An 18,712-nucleotide genomic window follows, 5' to 3' on the forward strand; every position below is an offset into this window, starting at 1 on the left:
GATTTCTTCTATTAAGAAAAGTAATAATAAAAATAATAATAAAAAATAATAAAAGTCTTATTGCCTAATCTCATTTTATAATTTCTCCTCTCTCTGGGCTTAATGCATTCCTCACATATTTAATGCTCTGGCGTATATATCTTTATTTCTTGTAAATTTAGTTTCTCAACACCTACATATGTTCCTTGAAGGTAATGGGTATGTCTTTTATTTCTTTTATGTCATCCTTTCTGCCCAGTGCTTAGCACAGTGCAAGGTACCTGTTGCCAAATAATTATAAATAATTGACTCACTCGTATTGTATGGAACATCCATTTCTGATTCTAGGGAGACTCAAGGTGGTAAATACATTAGATTATATAGAACTCTCTGAGGTCATTAAGATCTTGGCAAGTGTGAGGGTGGCACAAAAGTTCATCGATAATTGTCCTTAAAATGCCTGTGCACCTGGGGCTATCATATTCCCTGCAAACCTGGCTTAGAGTTAATAATACCACCATCTACTTTTATGTAGCTCTTTGCAATTTGGAACTTCATTAATAATACATTACTCATTTTAGTGTCACTAAACCCTGTACACTGGTCAGGGTAAAGCCCTTTTCTCAAATGAGAAAACTGGAGTGCACAGAGATAAAGGACTATGTGCACACTTACAAAATTGTTGAGTGGCAGAACCACTCACAAAAGGCAGAAACCAGCCTTTTTTCATCCAAAGGTAGAGTACTTCCCATTCCTCTGCACTGCTTAGTAGACTACTTTTCAATATAGTAAAACTCTCCGGGACAAGAGGAACCTGAAGATGTGGCCCCTTAATAAGAGACGTAGAGAAATTAGGAAAGGACCTGCCTTCTTAATTCAGATTACAATGTATCACAAATTCATTTATTCAAAATGCTTTTCTCACCTGGATTTTACCTGGGGAACATTCTAATAATCCCCTTCCAGAGTATGGGGAAAGAAACTGAATCTGAGAAGGGGAGAAGAATACTCCCTATTCAGTCAAAAGAAAGGGTTAAAATGTGATTCTTTAAAGATTTAAGGTGGAGAAGAGAGTCTTGAATTATCTTAAAAAAAAAAAAAAAAAACTAGGCTAAACGACTGGATTTTCTTCAGAATGTCTTTTTCAGCTTATAGGGGAAAAGTTAAAGGGTGTGTGTCTGGGGGAAAGGGTTAGGGAGGGGAAAATAGAACCCTTCTAACAGCCTTTCTTAAAAAATAAAAGAAAAGAGAAACAAATGTTTGTTTCTGTTATTAAGCCCCATCTATGCTTAAAAGTTAAATGAAATAGGGAAAGTTCAGGCACAGAGACGCGTGTTCTGATTTGGTTGTTTACCATCAATCAGACCGTTGCTTGGCAGACACTGGATGGTTATGAGCCTGAACAAGCTGAAAAGGGGCAGGAAAAGAAGTGGAGGCAGCATTCTTCCTATTTAAAGCTGCATCGCTTGAAAAAAGTTTTCGCAGACTGTGCTGGAGCTGGTGCTGAAAAAGGGGGTTTGCAGAGGCTGCCCTGGGGCTGGTGCTGAAAGAAGAGCCCACAGCTGACTTCATGGTGCTACAATAACCTCAGAATCTACTTTTCACTCTCAGGAGAACCCACATGTCTAATATTTAGACATGATGGCAAACTGGGCGGAAGCAAGACCTCTCCTCATTCTTACTGTTTTATTAGGGCAATTTGTCTCAATAAAAGCCCAGGAAGAAGGCGAGGATGGTGAGTTTGCCATTTGCTTTGCTTTAGTGTTTATTGCACGGTTTGGGAAATAGGTGGAATGTTAAGCCTCAGGAAGAGCGTGAAGAGGAGGTTCTGGTTTGAAGTCTGAGAAGGGGGCTGACGGATTTGCACCTGGAAAACGACTTGAAAGACAATTGGGATGTTAGTAAATCCGGAGCTTCTAGATCTGCCGTTGGAGAGACTACACTACTAAATTTTTCTAGGAAAGCCTACAATAAGTCCTTTTGCCTCAATGTGAGAGTGGGAAGTTTAAAAGAAGAAAAGAGCGAATGCTTAAAACGGAGCACTAAAGGCATTTTAGTTAGATGAGCTCTGTTCTGTGGGCTGGAGTTTTCAGAGCAAGGAAAAGTCGCGGCAGAAGCTGGGTAGGGTGGAGTCTTTGTACTGCACTTCAGCTGCTTCATAAAATTCTTTGTTTAGAAAAACCTCTACAGCAACTCTGCTAGCTTTGATTTTTCTTTGTCTTTGGCTCCTCATTCTTTCTTCTTTAACAATTTACACTTCTTTTTACCATTTTCTTTTATGAAAATGTGATCACTTTTGCTTGCTGGGAGGCAGTCTCGTTTGTTTCTCCATGACAGAGGCTGATAGAAGCCAGATTTCTTAAACAGTGGTATTTTCCCACCCTACTGGCTTGATTAATAGGACAGTGGTGGTTCCCGGTTGGATGGCGGAAGGCAGGAAATCAGCATGCCTTATATATATCTTATTTGGCATGGAATATTTGCATGGACATTACCCCTTAGACACAAGCTTTTTTTTTTTTTTTTTAAGATAAATCTTGCCTGGTGACCAAATTTTTTTCCTATGCAATTTTCATATGTTACAGTTGGGTTATATGGTATGGTTAAGCAAAAATGCATAGCTGTTATAGTATATAAGAAAATACTTAAGTTGCTTCCTCTATTAAATCTTTACTCTTGAGGGTTGCAGTTTCAAATACAGACATGTACTCTTTTAAAATAAGCCACTATAGATTTTCATCAACTCAACCATTTAACATCAAACTTAAGCTTTTAAAACTTTGGGCATTCATTAACCTTTTCTATTACTTTCATATGTAGACACATACATACAAGTATATATGTATATATACTATGTGTATATCTGTAGTTTTAATACAATTATCTGCTTCTGTGTGTTTATGCTTTCAAAAACTTTATAAAATTAATCTAGAGATCAGAAGTTCTAAAAAGTTTAAAAAGTGAAAATACAAATTTGTAGATGAATATCCAACAGTCTGTCAGGAGTCCCATAGAGGGGGCACTTTCTAAGACTTGGAACTTTTTATGTTACATTTTATGTTTTTAAAATATGAGGTAATTTGTAAAAGGTAAAAACTTTTGAGTTTCTTTGTAATGGCATGAAAAGCACGTGTTGTTTGGAAGGGTGGCAAAAATAATTGAATAGAAAGTAGAAGTAAGAAAGCAGAAGGAGAAAAATACAGAAAAATTACAATAGAAATTGAAAATTTGACTCTAAAAAGAACAGTTTACTCCCCTACCCCACCAAAGCAACCAACTTTAATTTAAAACCTTTAATACCACTTTCTTTGTTAATTTATGTTAAAATAAATAAAGTACTTTAATAAAGTATGGAAATAATTGAATATGTGAATAAATGAAAGGAATGTTTCACAAGGTACATGAAATAGGCCATATTTTAAAAGACATTCTGAAATAGTTATAATTACTCTGTAGGTGTTTTCGAAAAATGAGCAGATAGTTTTTCTTAATAGTAATTGACATAAATGTAAGGAATGTGATGCTTGTTGCAAAAAAGTCCCCAACTTCAATCCAACCCCAGTGCCCACCCCGGACCGGTATAACCAAACAGCACAGAAAATGGAATTCCAAACATCAGATTTTACAGAATGTGTAATTGCTTGCATATGTGTTGTAAAAATTCCAGTATTTTATTTCTCAAGAGAATATAAGTGATAAAAATTCAATAGCAAAAGAAAGTCGTCACTGCCCTAATCAAAGATAATAGAGAAAATAATTCCAGAATATAGTATATTCAGAGCTACTTAACTTGTATTGTACTTACTTACCATGAATATTTTGGTTTAAGTTGATATTGTATGGATACTTGGCAATACTTTCTTTTCCCTGTTCAGGCCTATCACAAGCTTAATAAAGGTGTCATAATTTAGAAACTCCATTTGATTTTGAGTTTGGGAAAGCGTAAGCTTAGACTGATGCTTTAAATTAAAGAAATATCTAAGGCACACATGAAAAGCAAGTACATTTTTCAAGTTTTATCTATAACAGTCACATAATGTGATATTTACATTTTGTACAAGTATGTCTTCCTGGAAATGTGGAGATCTGTTTTTGCATGTAAATGCATATTAATAAGTTTTTATTTTTCCTTTCTTTTTATGACTTCAGGGTATATTTCTTTTTACTTGATTGTGGTTATTTACCAGAAATGTAAAATATAATCAGAGTGTGCCTGCCTGATAGAAACACATGAATGAGAAGATAAAAGTAAATAAAGTTTTAGGCATTTTAAGCCAAAATTCAGTTCCATTCTCACTGAGTTTTAAGAACTGATTTGGTTTTTTAAATTTATAAGAAACTGAAAGGAGAAAGTTTGGGAGTTGGGCTGACTTTAGTTAAAACTAATGTAACAAAAATTAGGGAGTTAAAATGAAAAAATCAGCTTTTAAAGAGTTTGTGTGGGTGTATATGTGTGTGTGAAAAATCAGGGAGTTAAAATGACAAAATCAGCTTTTAAAGAGTGTGTGTGTGTGTGTGTGTGTGCGTGTGGTGAGAGTATGTGTGCATGGGGGTGGTGGTCTTTGAAAGATTCCACATTTGTGTTAAGGAAAATGCTAGAGCATTTACAGTATAGTTTATATTCCTAAGTTAATGCCTAGCATCTAGTGAGCTATATATATTCTTGTTATTAGAAGTAGGCATACTTAATTTTAGAAAATAATCTTTGTTATGAATCACTGTATTCAACATGGGACAAGCAATGGAGAAGGGAAGGTGCAGAAATATATCATTTTGTTTCCAAATACTGTAAACTTCAATGCTTTCAGAGGCCAGGCAGGTAATATAAACAAGTGAAGCAAGCCAGTGTTTGTACATCAACAGGTGATGATGGGCCTATGGAGAACTGAAGGTGCATGCCCACTTTAAGGCATTTAGAATTAACATTTTCAGAAGATATTGCATATGCCAAATAAAATTTATCTGAGCATATATTTGGCTCATGGCCATCATGTTGCAATCCTACACTGATATCCTCGTAGACCCAAGCTAACTTTTGATTACTGAGAGATGAAGGACTCACAGTCTTATATGTCTTATATGTCACAGGTCTCTTGCATTTTTATGATATGTCTGCCATTCATCTCATTGTTATGATACGAATATGAGGAAGCAGATAGTTAACACTCAGTAGTATTTGGATGACATCATTTTAAAGAAGGTACAGAATATGTATACATAGCTTAAGATACATGTTCACTCATAAATTGTTTTAAACTCATTACTGTTAAAATACATGCTATGAACCATGTAGGACATTCAGACTTTTATAGTGGGTACATGTAGCAGAATGCAGTAGTTTAAACAAACACAAAAGGGTATTCTGGCCGGGCACAGTGGCTCATGCCTGTAATCCCAGCACTTTGGGAGGCCGAGGTGGGCGGATCACCTGAGGTCAGGAGTTCGAGACCAGCCTGGCCAACATGGTGAAACTCCATCTCTACCCAAAATACAAAAATTAGGTAGATGTGGTGGCACATGCCTGTAGTCCCAGCTACTCGAGAGACTGAGGCATGAGCGTCACTTGAACCCAGGAGGCAGAGGTTGCAGTGAGCAGAGATCGTGCCACTGCACTCCAGTCTGGGTGACAGAGTGAGACTCTGTCTCGGAAAAAAAAAAAAAAAAAAAAAAAAAAAAGCTTTTCTTTTTTAAATATAAAGAAATGCTTTTAAGCAGGTAGTGAAAGGCTGGAATATTGGCTCCACAAAGTCATCAGGGACTGAGGTTTTTTCTGCCTCTCCTGACACCCATATCTTTAGGTATTTTTTTAAATTTATTTTTATGATCCTAAATGGCTGCTGAAGCTCCAGCCATTGCATGTACTTTCTAGGCACGTGGATAGAGGATGGGAAACAAAAACTGTGAGCCATTCCCCACCCTGCTCCCTTTTTTGAAGACTTTAAAGTCTTCATAACATTTAAACTTACTTACAGTTGGCCAGAATTTAGTCGTATGGTGACACAAAATTTCAAGAGGGACTAGGAAATGTAGCCTTTACCTGGGTGGTGCTGGCAATATACTCTACGGAATTGAGTTCTGCTATGAGGGATATAAGGAAGCACCACTATTGAGAGTTTTATGGTCCCTACCTCAGTGAGCAAAAATGTCAGCTACTTTTAGTGGCCTAGATCCTACGGTTTCAATGGACAAAACATAGTTGTATGACTAGATCCACCTTGGTTATTATTTATTTCTAAGTAGACTGTGAAGCCAAGAAGACTGAATGGCACATAAATATTAGATTACATTTTCTTTGCTTCCTGTCTTTAGATAAATTTTGACACCTGTAACTTTTTTTCAAACTAAACTGAAGCTTTAGTTTGAAGAGTATATCTCTTTCTACATATGTACATTGGTAGATTCATAGATTTAGTGAATTTTTAATATTGACTAACACAATGTATACTTGGACTATGGCTCTGTAGGGTAGTTGGTAAGCAAGTCACAGATCAGTGTTGATAAAAAATGGTATAAAGAATCACCTAAGATCTTGTGACTAATATAGATTCTAGACCCCCCCCAACTTTCCAAATATCTAGGAGGTTTGGATGGGGTCTGGGCATCTGTATGTTTTTAGAGTTCTCCAGGTGACTCTGATTTACATTGGTAAACCACTGTATTAAATATTTGACTGACACTCTCAATCTTGTTGTGGACCTGTTGGCTTTTATGTTCCAAGGCTACACATTAAGATTTTGGTAATAACTTGCTATTCTGATTATTCATTTTACTTATAAGGCTGCTTAGTTGAAGTTTGTAGATAAACTATTGCAAATTCACCATCACTTCTGGAAAAAAAAAACTCAAGGCCCAAATCCCCCTCATGGTGGATTAGGCGAATCATTCTACTATGCGGAAGACACATGCCATTCAAATATGTTTCCAGGTGAATGTATGTTTTTCATTTTTAATATTTCCTCTCTCTTACTGTCTGCTCTTCACACTTTCAGCACTATCACTACAGGCCTGAACTTCATTGCATTCATCATTCTAGACAGGTACCTAATGCAGGCTGTGAGGCAAAACCAGAAAGAGGAAGCTTTGTTTTAAGAAGCTGGAAATTAGAAGATTGGAATCATGTTAATCTGTGGCCACAGAATGTAATTTTTAAAAATCATACAGTTTTCTCTGATTTGAAGAATGATTAATGCATCATCACCTGGCCTTACGTGGCATTCTCAAAATGTATGGATGTGGATCAGCTGATTTTTAATCTGATTTGCTTTTCTGAGATCACAACATTGAAAAGCTTAGATTTACACATAAGAGATATAGTAAGGGTGGGGGAAAAGACTGGAAGTGTTAATTATTAATTGATCTATTGTATAAATTTGGGCAAGTTACACAAGTTTATATAAGACAAATCTTAGAGTTATATAAAGATATTCCTTGATTTAATATTTTTATTATTTATATCCATGAAACTAGAATTTCCACTAAAAATGTAACATGAGACATTATCAACTTACTGATAAATATGAAGTCTTTGAACTTTTCATATAGCTAAAAGTCACAGCTTGAGTAGGCTTTTAGAGTCTGAATGAAATAAGATCCTGATAATCTAGTTTTCCTTTAAATTTATTTCCATATAAATTTCATATATATTTACCTAAATTTTATGTAAGATGAATGAGCTGTGATATTCAATATTTAAAAGACTATTTACTCTTGGCATTTGCATGGGAAGTAGTGTATCCTATAGAAAATTTTGCTTTAAAGGTGTGACTATATTGGCAACCTTAAGGCTTTTATTTTGTTTTATCAATGTTTTAAAAACTAAACCCTTCAAATAAATCAAGATGGCTTCATCTTATACTAAAATATTCACTAATAAACAATGTATAAGGGAAATTACAATAAAGCAAGATTATTCCTATCTAAATCTTGCCTTCTGCAGAGAAGATAGAGGCCGGGTGCATGGCTCACTCCTATAATCTCAGCACTTTGGGAGACTGAGGTGGGCAGATCACCTGAGGTCAGGAGTTTGAGACCAGTCTGACCATCATGGTGAAACCCCGTCTCTACTAAAAATACAAAAAAAATTATCCGAATATGGTGGTGGGAGCCTGTAATTCCAGCTACTTGGGAGGCTGAGGCAGGAGAATCACTTGAACCTGGGAGGCGGAGGCTGCAGTGAGCCGAGATCATGCCACTGCACTCCAGCCTAGGCAACAAAGCGAGACTCTGTCTCAAAAAAAGGAAAACTGTTAACAATATTAATTAATTAATATAAATTAATGAATCAAACTTTGTTCCTATAGCCTTCTGGTGTTATGTTCAAACTCAAAAATGTTTACATGCTTTTTTTTTTTTAAGTTTAAGACTAGGAAGAAGGAAAGACAGTCTCACAGTTTTGTATCCCTTTTTACCTTTCATTTTTGGGATGTCCAATCAGAATTGTGAATTCAGCTTTAAGATGACAGCAAACTATATTCTTGGTGGAAAACCTCCCCGCAAGCAGAGGGAGCTGGTTCCGGCCTCGGCCAGCCCAGACTTGCAACATAAGCATCATAGCCTTGTTGTAGTCTATGTAGTATAACAAGTATAATAAAGCTTGGTCCAGCCATCATGTGAGAGAACATCTGGGTTCTGGTCCTTGTTCTATTTAGCAGTTTTGCTACCTGCAGAGGGTCCTTAACCTCACTGGAAATTTGTGTCCTCATCGCAAATAGTACACACCTTTGTCATCTGGTGGGATTCTTAGGAGGATCATTTAAGAAATTTACCTACAAGTAACTTTAGAGTACTTAAATGAGACACTGTAAGTGACATTGCAATCTATTTCACTGACCACAGATATAAACCCTAGTAGTGTATTTTTTTGCTTTCACCAAATATTTGAATTGTTTTGAAGCACCTCCTGGATTTGTTATTTTGTGTTTTATTTGTTCTCCATCTCCTTGGGGAACTTGTTCCATCAGTCGTGCTCTCTTCTATAACTTCAGTCACTTCCTTTCTATCTGCTCTTTCCCTTTAGCTTGTAAACAAGTTCAACTCTCTCCCACAGCCTGTGTCTAGCTCCCACCCAGTCTTTATTCTTAGCCCAGCTGCTTTAAAAGGAGCAGTGCAGTTTTCTGTCTCTGCCTCCTATGCACTCAGTTGGCCTCTCCTTCCACTTAAGCTGGTCTAGCATGGTGAGGATTAAAATGTATGATGTTCCAAGGGTCCCTTTTAATCTTATCTTATCAGGTCTTTCTCCTTTATTGGAGACCATTGACCACTCCAGCTTTCCTAAAATGCTACTCTCTGAAGGTTCTTCCTCCACCTCCCTGACCTTTCCCTCTCAGCTTCACCCATGGGCTCCTTCTTCTCTTTTCCTTTAGCATTTTGCTCTTCTTACAGGACTTAGTTCATTGGTTCTCTCTGGATATTCTCTTCCTAGGCCATCTAGAATTAAGGGTTTTGTTTAACAGCTGAATGCTGATAATTATAAAATCTCTTCAACCCCAATCTTTCATATGAACTTCAGATAAATATATATATTCAATTGTCCCTAAGGCAGCCTACAACCACTTCAAGTTCAGTGTATCCAAAACCCAATTTATTGGCTTCCATTCAAGACTTAGTCATTTTTCTTATATAGTCCCCCTTATGCCAGTTAATGGCAATATGATGCTACCTGGTCATTCAGTCATTCAATCAGCACAATTCCAATCATTCGCTAAGATCTACCATTTTACCTGTTAAATATTTCTCAAGTGTACATCTTCTCCATCCCTACTACAAATGCCTCAGTTTAGGCCCTCATCATCCATCCCTCAGTTACTGTGATAAGCATCTAAATTCATCTCCTTGCCTCTCATGTGTCTACTTTTCAACAAACACATATATTGGTGCCCTCTGTTGCTGGTGTGATATAAAACTAATATCTAATTTTATCTTTATCTTCCTTAACAACTTTCACTGGGTTCCATGACTTGTAGAAAGAATAAGGTCCAGGCTTCTTAGTGTGACATACAAGATCCTGCTGATCTAGCCCATTTCTGAATTTTAGTTGCATCAGCTATCATTCTCAGCCTCAAAATAAGGAATTGCTTGAGGCTCCCACCCCCAATACACACAGACATATGCAAACTCTCTCATTCTCTCTCTATCCTCTTTTATTCTCTGCTGTCCAGATTCCACTCAGAACTGACATTCTCTTTTTAGTTGAGCTAAGTGCTCCTCTGGCCATCTCACAACAGTCAGTACACCTCTGCCATGCAGGAACCATACTATACTGAGAATGCTTTCTTTCCATTAATCCATTTTACGTATTCCCACCAGATTAGTCTTTCTAAGTCCCATGTTTATAATGTCACTCTCCAGTTTAACAATTTATTCTGAGCTGCCATTGACTATTGCATCACACTTAACACATTATATTGACCTTACTTCTGTGTGACTTTTTTTTAACCTAAGAGTGCCAAGAGTATCCAGCTGCCTTGCAAGACTGCTCATGTTTCTCTTCCACTCTGTCTAAACAACTACTATGATTTCCATTACTGTCCTTAACACTGTTGATTGCTGCACACCATGCAGCATCCTTTTTTACTTCAGACCTAACTTTTTACTATTCCCACATCTAACTTTTGTGATTTAGGTACTTCTGTGCTTCTCTTTTTATGTTCGCTCTGCCTATTGATGTTTTCCTCCAAGTTCTATTTCAAATCTTATGTCCTCTAAGAAACTAAGAGATTCTTATCTGCAATAAATATCCCCTTTCCTTTCAAGGGATGGTCCTTATGTTGCAAGTGTGTTGGTGTTAACCAAGAATAAGTTTCCTGGGAGATAGGGACTATGTCATGAAGTCATTTTACATTTTAGATCCACCCATGCATAAATGCCAGTTGAGTACTATTTGGGAAAATCTAGAAAAATTTTTTCCACATTTTTTTCACTCAAGTATGAGTGATCTGAATTCAAATTTAGGTTTTGCAAATTGTATTTGCATATTCTTGGGCAATTTTTTTGATTTCTGTGTGTTACAGTTTCTTCATCTATCAAATTGGAATGATACTTCAAATAATTACGATGAATACTATCTATCTATCTATCTATCTATCTATCTATCTATCTATCTATCTATCTCCTACATGATAGCATGACTCCAAACTAACAATAGGAACTCATGAATATGGTAGATGAATATTATTAGATTACTATTTAATAATAACAGCCTGGGCACAGTGGCTCACACCTGTAATCCCAGCACTTTGGGAGGCCAAGCCAGGTGGATCACCTGAGGTCAGGAGTTTGAGAACAGCTTGACCAACATGGTGAAAGCCCATCTCTGCTAAAAATACAAAATTAGCTGGGCGTGGTGGCGCATGCCTGTAATCCCAGCTCCCAGCTACTCGGGAAGCTGAGGCAGGAGAATCACTTGAACCCGGGAGGTCGAGGTTGCAGTGAGCTGAGATCGTGCCATTGCGCTCCAGTCTGGGCAACAAGAGCAAAATTCCATCTCAAAGAAAATTATTATTTAATAATAATAGAGATAATAAATGCTTATTGGGTGATTATGAGAACCAAGATGTTAGATGTTACAGAGAAATAAAGAAACAACTTTTGCTCTCAGAGATTAAGCCTAGCATAAAACCTTTAAAATGCAATTTTTATGTATTATTCTACTATGATCATTTTGATAATATATCAGTGATTTTTATCTATGTGTTAATAAGCTTTTAAAATCCATTTAAAATTTTTACTGTTCAAATAAAAAGGCTGTATCATATTATTTCCTTTTGTAGGTTTACTACTACAAAAAACAAAAGAAAGAAAAAAATATAAAAGGCGCTTCCCATTGGAGAGTTTCTAATGACGCTGTGATCTGAAGCATCACTGCCCCTCTCCTGTTTCACAGCCCCACATACATTTACTTTGTGCTGGTTCCCAGTGTGTGAGCAAGCCAAACACGATCCACTCCATGTTCCAGGGCCACCTCATGCCTGTCTACCATCCCTGTCTACTTCAGAGTTTATTTTGTGAAACTATGATAGTCATAGAAGTCTCTATTAAAAACTGGAAACCTGTTTTCCACTCTGCATTGCTCTGGGTTGCATTTGGAATGAGAGGCATTGCTTCACTGCACAGAGATTTACAAGGCAGCTCCCAGGACTATTTGGATACAGTAGTAGGGGTGACCATCTTTTCCCAGACTCTGTAGCAAGTCTCTTCACTTTCCAAAAGCTGTTAATTTACCTCACTCCCTTCACTCCCAGGAGACTTTTCTGAAATTGACTCCAGAAAGCAGAAACTGGTGTGGGATACTGGCACATTTTTCGTACTCACACTTTCCTTACTTTGCTGCACTTTTCTTTCTTTGTAGGTTTTCAAATTCATAATAAAAAAATGATGGGTTTAACTTGGAAGGAGAGATGCAGGTAGAATTTTACCAGATAATTTGTAGCTATGAAATTCTTTAATTAAATTTTTGATATTCAATATGGTTGTTCTGTGGTCATCAACTTTAGATTTTTTATTATGGAATTCTGAAAATATGGATGATTCCCATAGCAAATACAATTTATTTATAGAGATTTAATATTTTCATTAGCTTTCATAGTAATAGGCTTGTTTGCTCTTGAGGTCGAAGAACCTCTCAGATTCATTTATGCTAGTTTGGAAGTATTTTAAAGCCTTTTTTTTTTTTCCGTCATTCTTTCATTCTCAGATTTTTATATTAAATAAATGGAAAGTTACAGTTTAATTCAGGGTACTATGGTTTTCATGTTGTGATGAATTTTTAGCTAGAAGTTTTGGTGGAGTGGAGTGGATTGGTGGACAGTGAGGTTAACTGACTACCATGGAAAGATTAACTGCAAATTTCCTAGTTTTCTTGGCTACAAACAAAACTTCTGAGGTTTCAGCAAAAACGGCTATACTTGCTTTGAGAGGACAGAGGGCACTGACCATTCCATGGCAAGTGAGAGATTCTGTTGTAAGAATTAAAAAAAAAAAAAAAAAAAAGCCGGGCACAGTGGCTCATGCCTGTAATCCCAGCACTTTGGGATGCCAAGGTGGGTGGATCACGAGGTCAGGAGATCAAGACCATCCTGGCTAACACAGTGAAACCCGACCTCTACTAAAAATACAAAAAATTTAGCTGGGCGTGGTGGCGGGCGTCTGTAGTCCCAGCTACTTGGGAGGCTGAGGCAGGAGAATGGCGTGAATCCAGGAGGTGGAGCTTACAGTGAGCTGAGATCATGCCACTGGGCTCCAACCTGGGCGACAGAGCGAGACTCCATCTCAAAAAAAAAAAAAAAGGAGTTTGTACTGGGAAAAAAGAGACTTGAGGCTGATGAATGAAGAGCAACTGTAAATTCTATCAATCAGGGAGCTGGTGTTCAAGCCTTTGAGATGCTACAGTGTTATGCCCTTCTAGGTGTTTGTTAAAAAACAAAAACGAAACCAAAAATCACTTCTTTCTTCATTCCTTCCCTATTTTTCCTTAAGTTTTGATAATTGTCGATTAGATTAGGCAAGTTTTTTATTTGTGGCTTTTGTTGTTCTCTCTTAAGCATAGTATAGCTGAACTGAATTTTGCTTAGAAACAACTCATAGGTTTGTAAACCAATGGAGTTCTCATTAGCCTAGAAATATTTCCTTATATAGTACTTAGAATCATTTTTGTTTGTTTGTTTTAAAAAATGGAGTGGAGGAGTGTATTCTGTTATGCAAAGGATGACAACAAATTGAAATAGAATTAGTTCTATAAAGATAAATCAGTGAATAGACTCTAAGTTTCACTGTGGGTGTTTGTGTTGGGGCATAGGAAGGATGACACAATAAAATAGAATTGGTAAGTTTTAGTATATTCAGCATATAAATATGTCTTGTAAAGTTGCTAAGTATCCTGCTCACCTGAACTACCTTGTGCCTCCTGACTTTCCTTGGTTCCTTGGATGCAACATTTGCTAGGAGTAAGAGCAGGTCTAGTTCTAAGAAAAAAATGTTGTATAGCTGTTTTATTTTTAGTTTTTAAGGGAAATATGCTTTCGTTCACCTTTCTGTTTGAAGGAAAGGCATTTTTCAGGATTGGGAGGCCATCCTTGCCTTTCCACTGTTTCGCACTAAGCTCCATCTGGATGTCTCTTTCCCAGATTTTCTTTCAAATTTCAGACTTTTCCTTCCAGCCTGACCTCTTATCACAATTTACCTGTTTGGCATTCTTTTCTTTCTGAACCCCATGGGGAACCAATAGAGTCCAGATGCCCTATAGTTAGCGTCCTAGGACGCTAACTATATGATATTATGCTAACTTAATGATATTATGCTCTTGTCATGCATGCTCATTATATGGTAATTTGCCTTTTAAGATCTTTGTCTCAATATTTTGTGGCCATGAGAATCAACTGACATAGCGGCTCTGGGTAAAAGCCCCAGTATCCCAGATGGACTCTGTGGCTCACACTATAGACGAATAAAATTCAGCTCTCATAGACACTCTATTTGCCCATGGAAGGTTCCACAATCCAAATGTTAAACTTACTTCAAGTCTTTTCTAATAGAAACTGAAAGTTGTCTGGTTATAATCAAAATGGAAATTTGTCAGCCAGATTCCTACTATTTCTGAAGAGGGCTTTTGAGTTTCTTCAGGATAGAACGCTAAAATTGCCTCATGATGTATGCCCCAAAGTGACCTAATGTGGCCAGCTGAATTTCAGGGAGATGCTTTCCAAGATGACAGTTTCACTGGAATAATTTCAGAATGGTCACTTCTCTGCCTGTAATGCCCCTTTCCTGTCTTAGGTGATTTAAAAAAAAAAATTTCAACCTGTCTTTCTTCTCTTCAAAAGCAAGTTTCAAGTCACACCGGAGTAGACCCTTATGCCTCTGTAGAGTCTGCAGGATGTGGAAGACAGGAGAGAGGGTATGGAAAGCAGCAAGGGTCAGGGAAGAAGGGCTCTCTGAAAATATATAAGTGATACCAATGGACAGGTGGCTCAGATAGCCTCACTGAAATGCACTAAAATGTAAGGCTCCATGCTAATTTAGTATGGCTTTACCTAAATGATGTCTTGGGGGTTTTATTTAGTGAATTTCAAAAAATTTGGGAAAGTAGATGACATCTCTCAATATTTGTTCTTTGACTCTTCTATTTTTTTACCCTATTTTTTAAACATAGTCATTTTAGAATAAATAAATAGATAAATAAATAAACTGTGTCACAATACTATATTCTTTTGGCTAAAGGCACATATTCTGTCAACTAGGCCAACACGCTGTAGGAGTAGGACACTGACTCAGCAATGAATTTTTGTTTTAAATTTTTATTTTGGGAGCTTCCCAAGAGTTCCTAACTATTACCATTTTTCTACATATAGAGCTTTTTACAGTTAACACTTCTTTTCCGTTTACTTTCAATACACATTTAACAAAATAAGGGTCTTTGGATTCGCACCTTTGGGTCTAGGCTTTGCCGCTTGCTAACCTTGTGACCTTGAGCAAGATCCTGTTCTTCTTTAAGATTCAGTTTCCTCTCCTGATCTGCATATTGAGGAGTTAAATTAAAATGCATGGCCTTAATGGGCACTGAAGAAATGTGGATGTTATTAGTACTTTTAGAATGGATTCCTTGATTGGCTCATTACAGACTTTTCCTCCAATAACTAAAACAATTTTTATCAGATTATTCCCAGTTACTAGGTTTGATAGGAGGAAGGATAAGGGAACAGTGAATCCTAGGCACCTGGGGCAAAATTAGGCAGGGGAGTAGAAGAGGAAAAAGTATAACTGGGAGATTTGAAATGACAATAGTAAATTTTCATTTACTATTTATTTATATTTATAATTATTTTTATTTATCTCATGTTTTTCTCTTTGGCCAGGTTTGTGCTTAGCTCTTGATTATTTATGAAGCAATTCAGGAAAAGCAAACCAGCAAAAACCCCCCAAATTATCCTTTCATATTAGAATGCATTTTGCAAATTTAGTGGTACATATACACATTTAATTTAATTCTTTCTTTCTAATATAAAGGGTTTGGCAATTGTTTGCACATTTGGCTCAGGTAGAGTTGCTTGAGAAAAGTGGAAATATGCTCAAGATATAAAACATCTGTTTACTTTAACGATATTTTACTGATGTCAAGACAGACTTACTTGAGCCCCGGGGCAGTATTTTTGTGAGGGATGGCATGCACCTTGCCTGAGCAGTCAATGAAGAGAAAGCAGCTGTTTGAGCTTGCTCAACTTCTACTAACTCAACATGGATAGAGTCCAGATAGCAACTGGCCCTGTGTCAGACGACTACAATAAAGCTCTGACTCTTTCCTTATAAATTCTTTATAAACTTAATGTGCTGGGATCTTAATTTTCTCATTTACAAAACAGGGATAATACTTTATATTTTTCTACCTTATTGGTTCAAAAGAAAGAGTTCATAATATCTGTGGAAATTCTTAGCTGTAAAACCCTGTTATATAAGCATATATTATATTACATAAAGGTGTTATTGTTTAGCATGCTCTTACTGTGATGAACAGTTAGCTAAATGCAAAATAAAATTCTTCTTTGAAGTAAACAACAATAATAATAATCAAAAGGAATATAAGACTTTCCATAGAAATAAAAGAAGGCAAAGTTGTATTTTTTCAAAGTCATATTTAAATCTTTTATTTAGCAAAATAAAATAGACTGCTTATATAACTATCTAGAACATCTCCCAAAGCCCCAGAATAGGAATTAAATAGTAAAAAAAAAAAATACACACACACACACACACACACACACACACACACACACACACACACACACACACGTAGAGGCTTTGACTTGAGGAAAAACAGAACAGATAGAAAAACAAAATGTGATTTTTCTGCTCTAACTGGGCTGTAGTCTCTCTACAGCAAAATGTAGCTTCCTGGCAGAAGCCTGAATCACTATTATTGTTACTTTTTCTTTATTCATCTCACATCAGGAAGCTTGTCTCAAATTCAAAGTTAAATGCTAAAAGCCTGTTTGTAGCATGGTATCCCTTTTCCCTGGGTCAGAAGGGGACTTGGAGCTAGAAGTTTAAACTGGTGACAAATATCCACAGGCATCTGAGCCAAATGTTTAGAAAAAAGTCCTATCATCCCTCAGGCCTGTCTACATTCTGGTATTTTAAGACTCTCTACTTGTGTACAGAGAAACATGCAGTTAAAGATATGAGGGCCTCGACTAAATAGGCTGTTACTTTCATGAATGAATTGTTGAAATAATTTGAAAGAAAAGCTTCTAAATTAAAACTGGAGCAGGACACAGGAAATCTGCATCATAATTGCAGCTCTGTCATGGACTAACTTGGTGATTTTGTGGAAGTGACTTAAATTCTCTGGACCTCAGTTACTTCTGTTGCAAAACCTGTGATACATTACCCAGGGCCACTGTCTGCTTTGAAAGCCTATGACTACAGAATATTTACATAAAGGTACTTCATTTAAGTCATATTTGTGCTGTAATACAGTGGAAAGTCTCACCTACACATTTTGGTAACGGAAGCATCACACATAATCTGTATGGTAATATATTTCTGTACTTGTAAGTTTGCATTTGAAGTTTAGATCAATTCAGGTTTGTAGTTATTTCCCTAAATATGGTTTATTTAAGGAGCACAGCTCCCAATTTATAACTTGTAAATTGATCTGCTTTTCAGTGAGTGACTCTACAATAAAGTTCCTAGACAGTGTTATAAAAGGAGATGATTGTAAAAAAAATTCAAAATAATCTGATATCAAATTTTTCATATTAACTGACTTTTCTAATTAGAGAGAAAATTTGTAAATGTATCATGTGCTGTGTTATACTGTTTAATCACAGACTCAGTGTTCTCCATATGTTTTTGGTGAGATGGGATGTCAGAGTTTAGCAGCGTGCCTTCTTGCCCTGATGCTGGTGGATCCATCTTTGCAATGCTTATATTTTTCCAACAATCCCTGAACATACTGAACTGCTATTTCATTCAGAATAAGAATAAAAATAATAATGAGAAAAAGAAGGAGAACAATGGGAGAGGTGGAGAAGGAGCAGAATAATGGGGGAGAGAGAAGGTGAATTATTTTTATTATTATTATTATTATTAAATGGTTGTGGGCTTTTACCTGAGGAGATCGTATTTGTTCTCAATTCCTTATTTTTTGCCTCTTCTTGACTTCTTATTTTTCTTTGCAATTGTGTTTATTTGGAGATACATAGGTGTTTACTATGAATATTTAGAAAATTTGATTTATTCCATTGATATTCCTTGAGCACAGAAATTTTTTGGAATATGCTGCTTGCCCTCCTTTATCTTCTGGGAAAATGAGACTCCATCTTTGTGTTTGTTCCCCCATTTCCCTCCTTCACTAGTACTGACTGAGTCCTGCAAACATTTATCTTCTCAAGTCCTGCTAGAATTCCTCCCCCAGGGATTCTGGGCAGAAAACAACCCTCTTTTTTACATCTTTACAAGTAGCGTGTGTGTGGAATTCAAGTGCATGAAACATTCAGATTAAAAATCTGATAATATTTTAGAAATTCCAGTCTACCCACAAATACATCCATGTTTAAATCAGGGATTCCAGTGGGAGAACACTATTAGGTTCTAGCTTAATGTATTCTTCAATAAGTGAGATATACTTTGGTCATCTTAAAGCATTTGCCAATAATTTACTACTTTAGGGAATTTAAATCCCATTCTATCTTCAGAAGTCATTATGAAAGTGTTATCAGTAACATTATAATTTGCTTTGGGT

General features: G+C 36.5%; 1 protein-coding gene across 1 annotated transcript in view; it reads left to right on the forward strand.

Moving 5' to 3' along the window:
• Nucleotides 1-1,342: 1,342 nt before the first annotated feature.
• Nucleotides 1,343-18,712, forward strand: part of COL5A2 (collagen type V alpha 2 chain) — a 159,982-nt gene continuing 142,612 nt past the window's right edge. Inside the window, exon 1 of the mRNA XM_010370285.2 lies at nt 1,343-1,714. Within this exon, the coding sequence (XP_010368587.1) occupies nt 1,618-1,714 (97 nt within the window). The 5' untranslated portion in view covers nt 1,343-1,617. The remainder of the gene's footprint in view (nt 1,715-18,712) is intronic.

This window comes from Rhinopithecus roxellana, chromosome 14, assembly GCF_007565055.1.
Source record: "Rhinopithecus roxellana isolate Shanxi Qingling chromosome 14, ASM756505v1, whole genome shotgun sequence".
NCBI lineage: Eukaryota > Metazoa > Chordata > Mammalia > Primates > Cercopithecidae > Rhinopithecus > Rhinopithecus roxellana.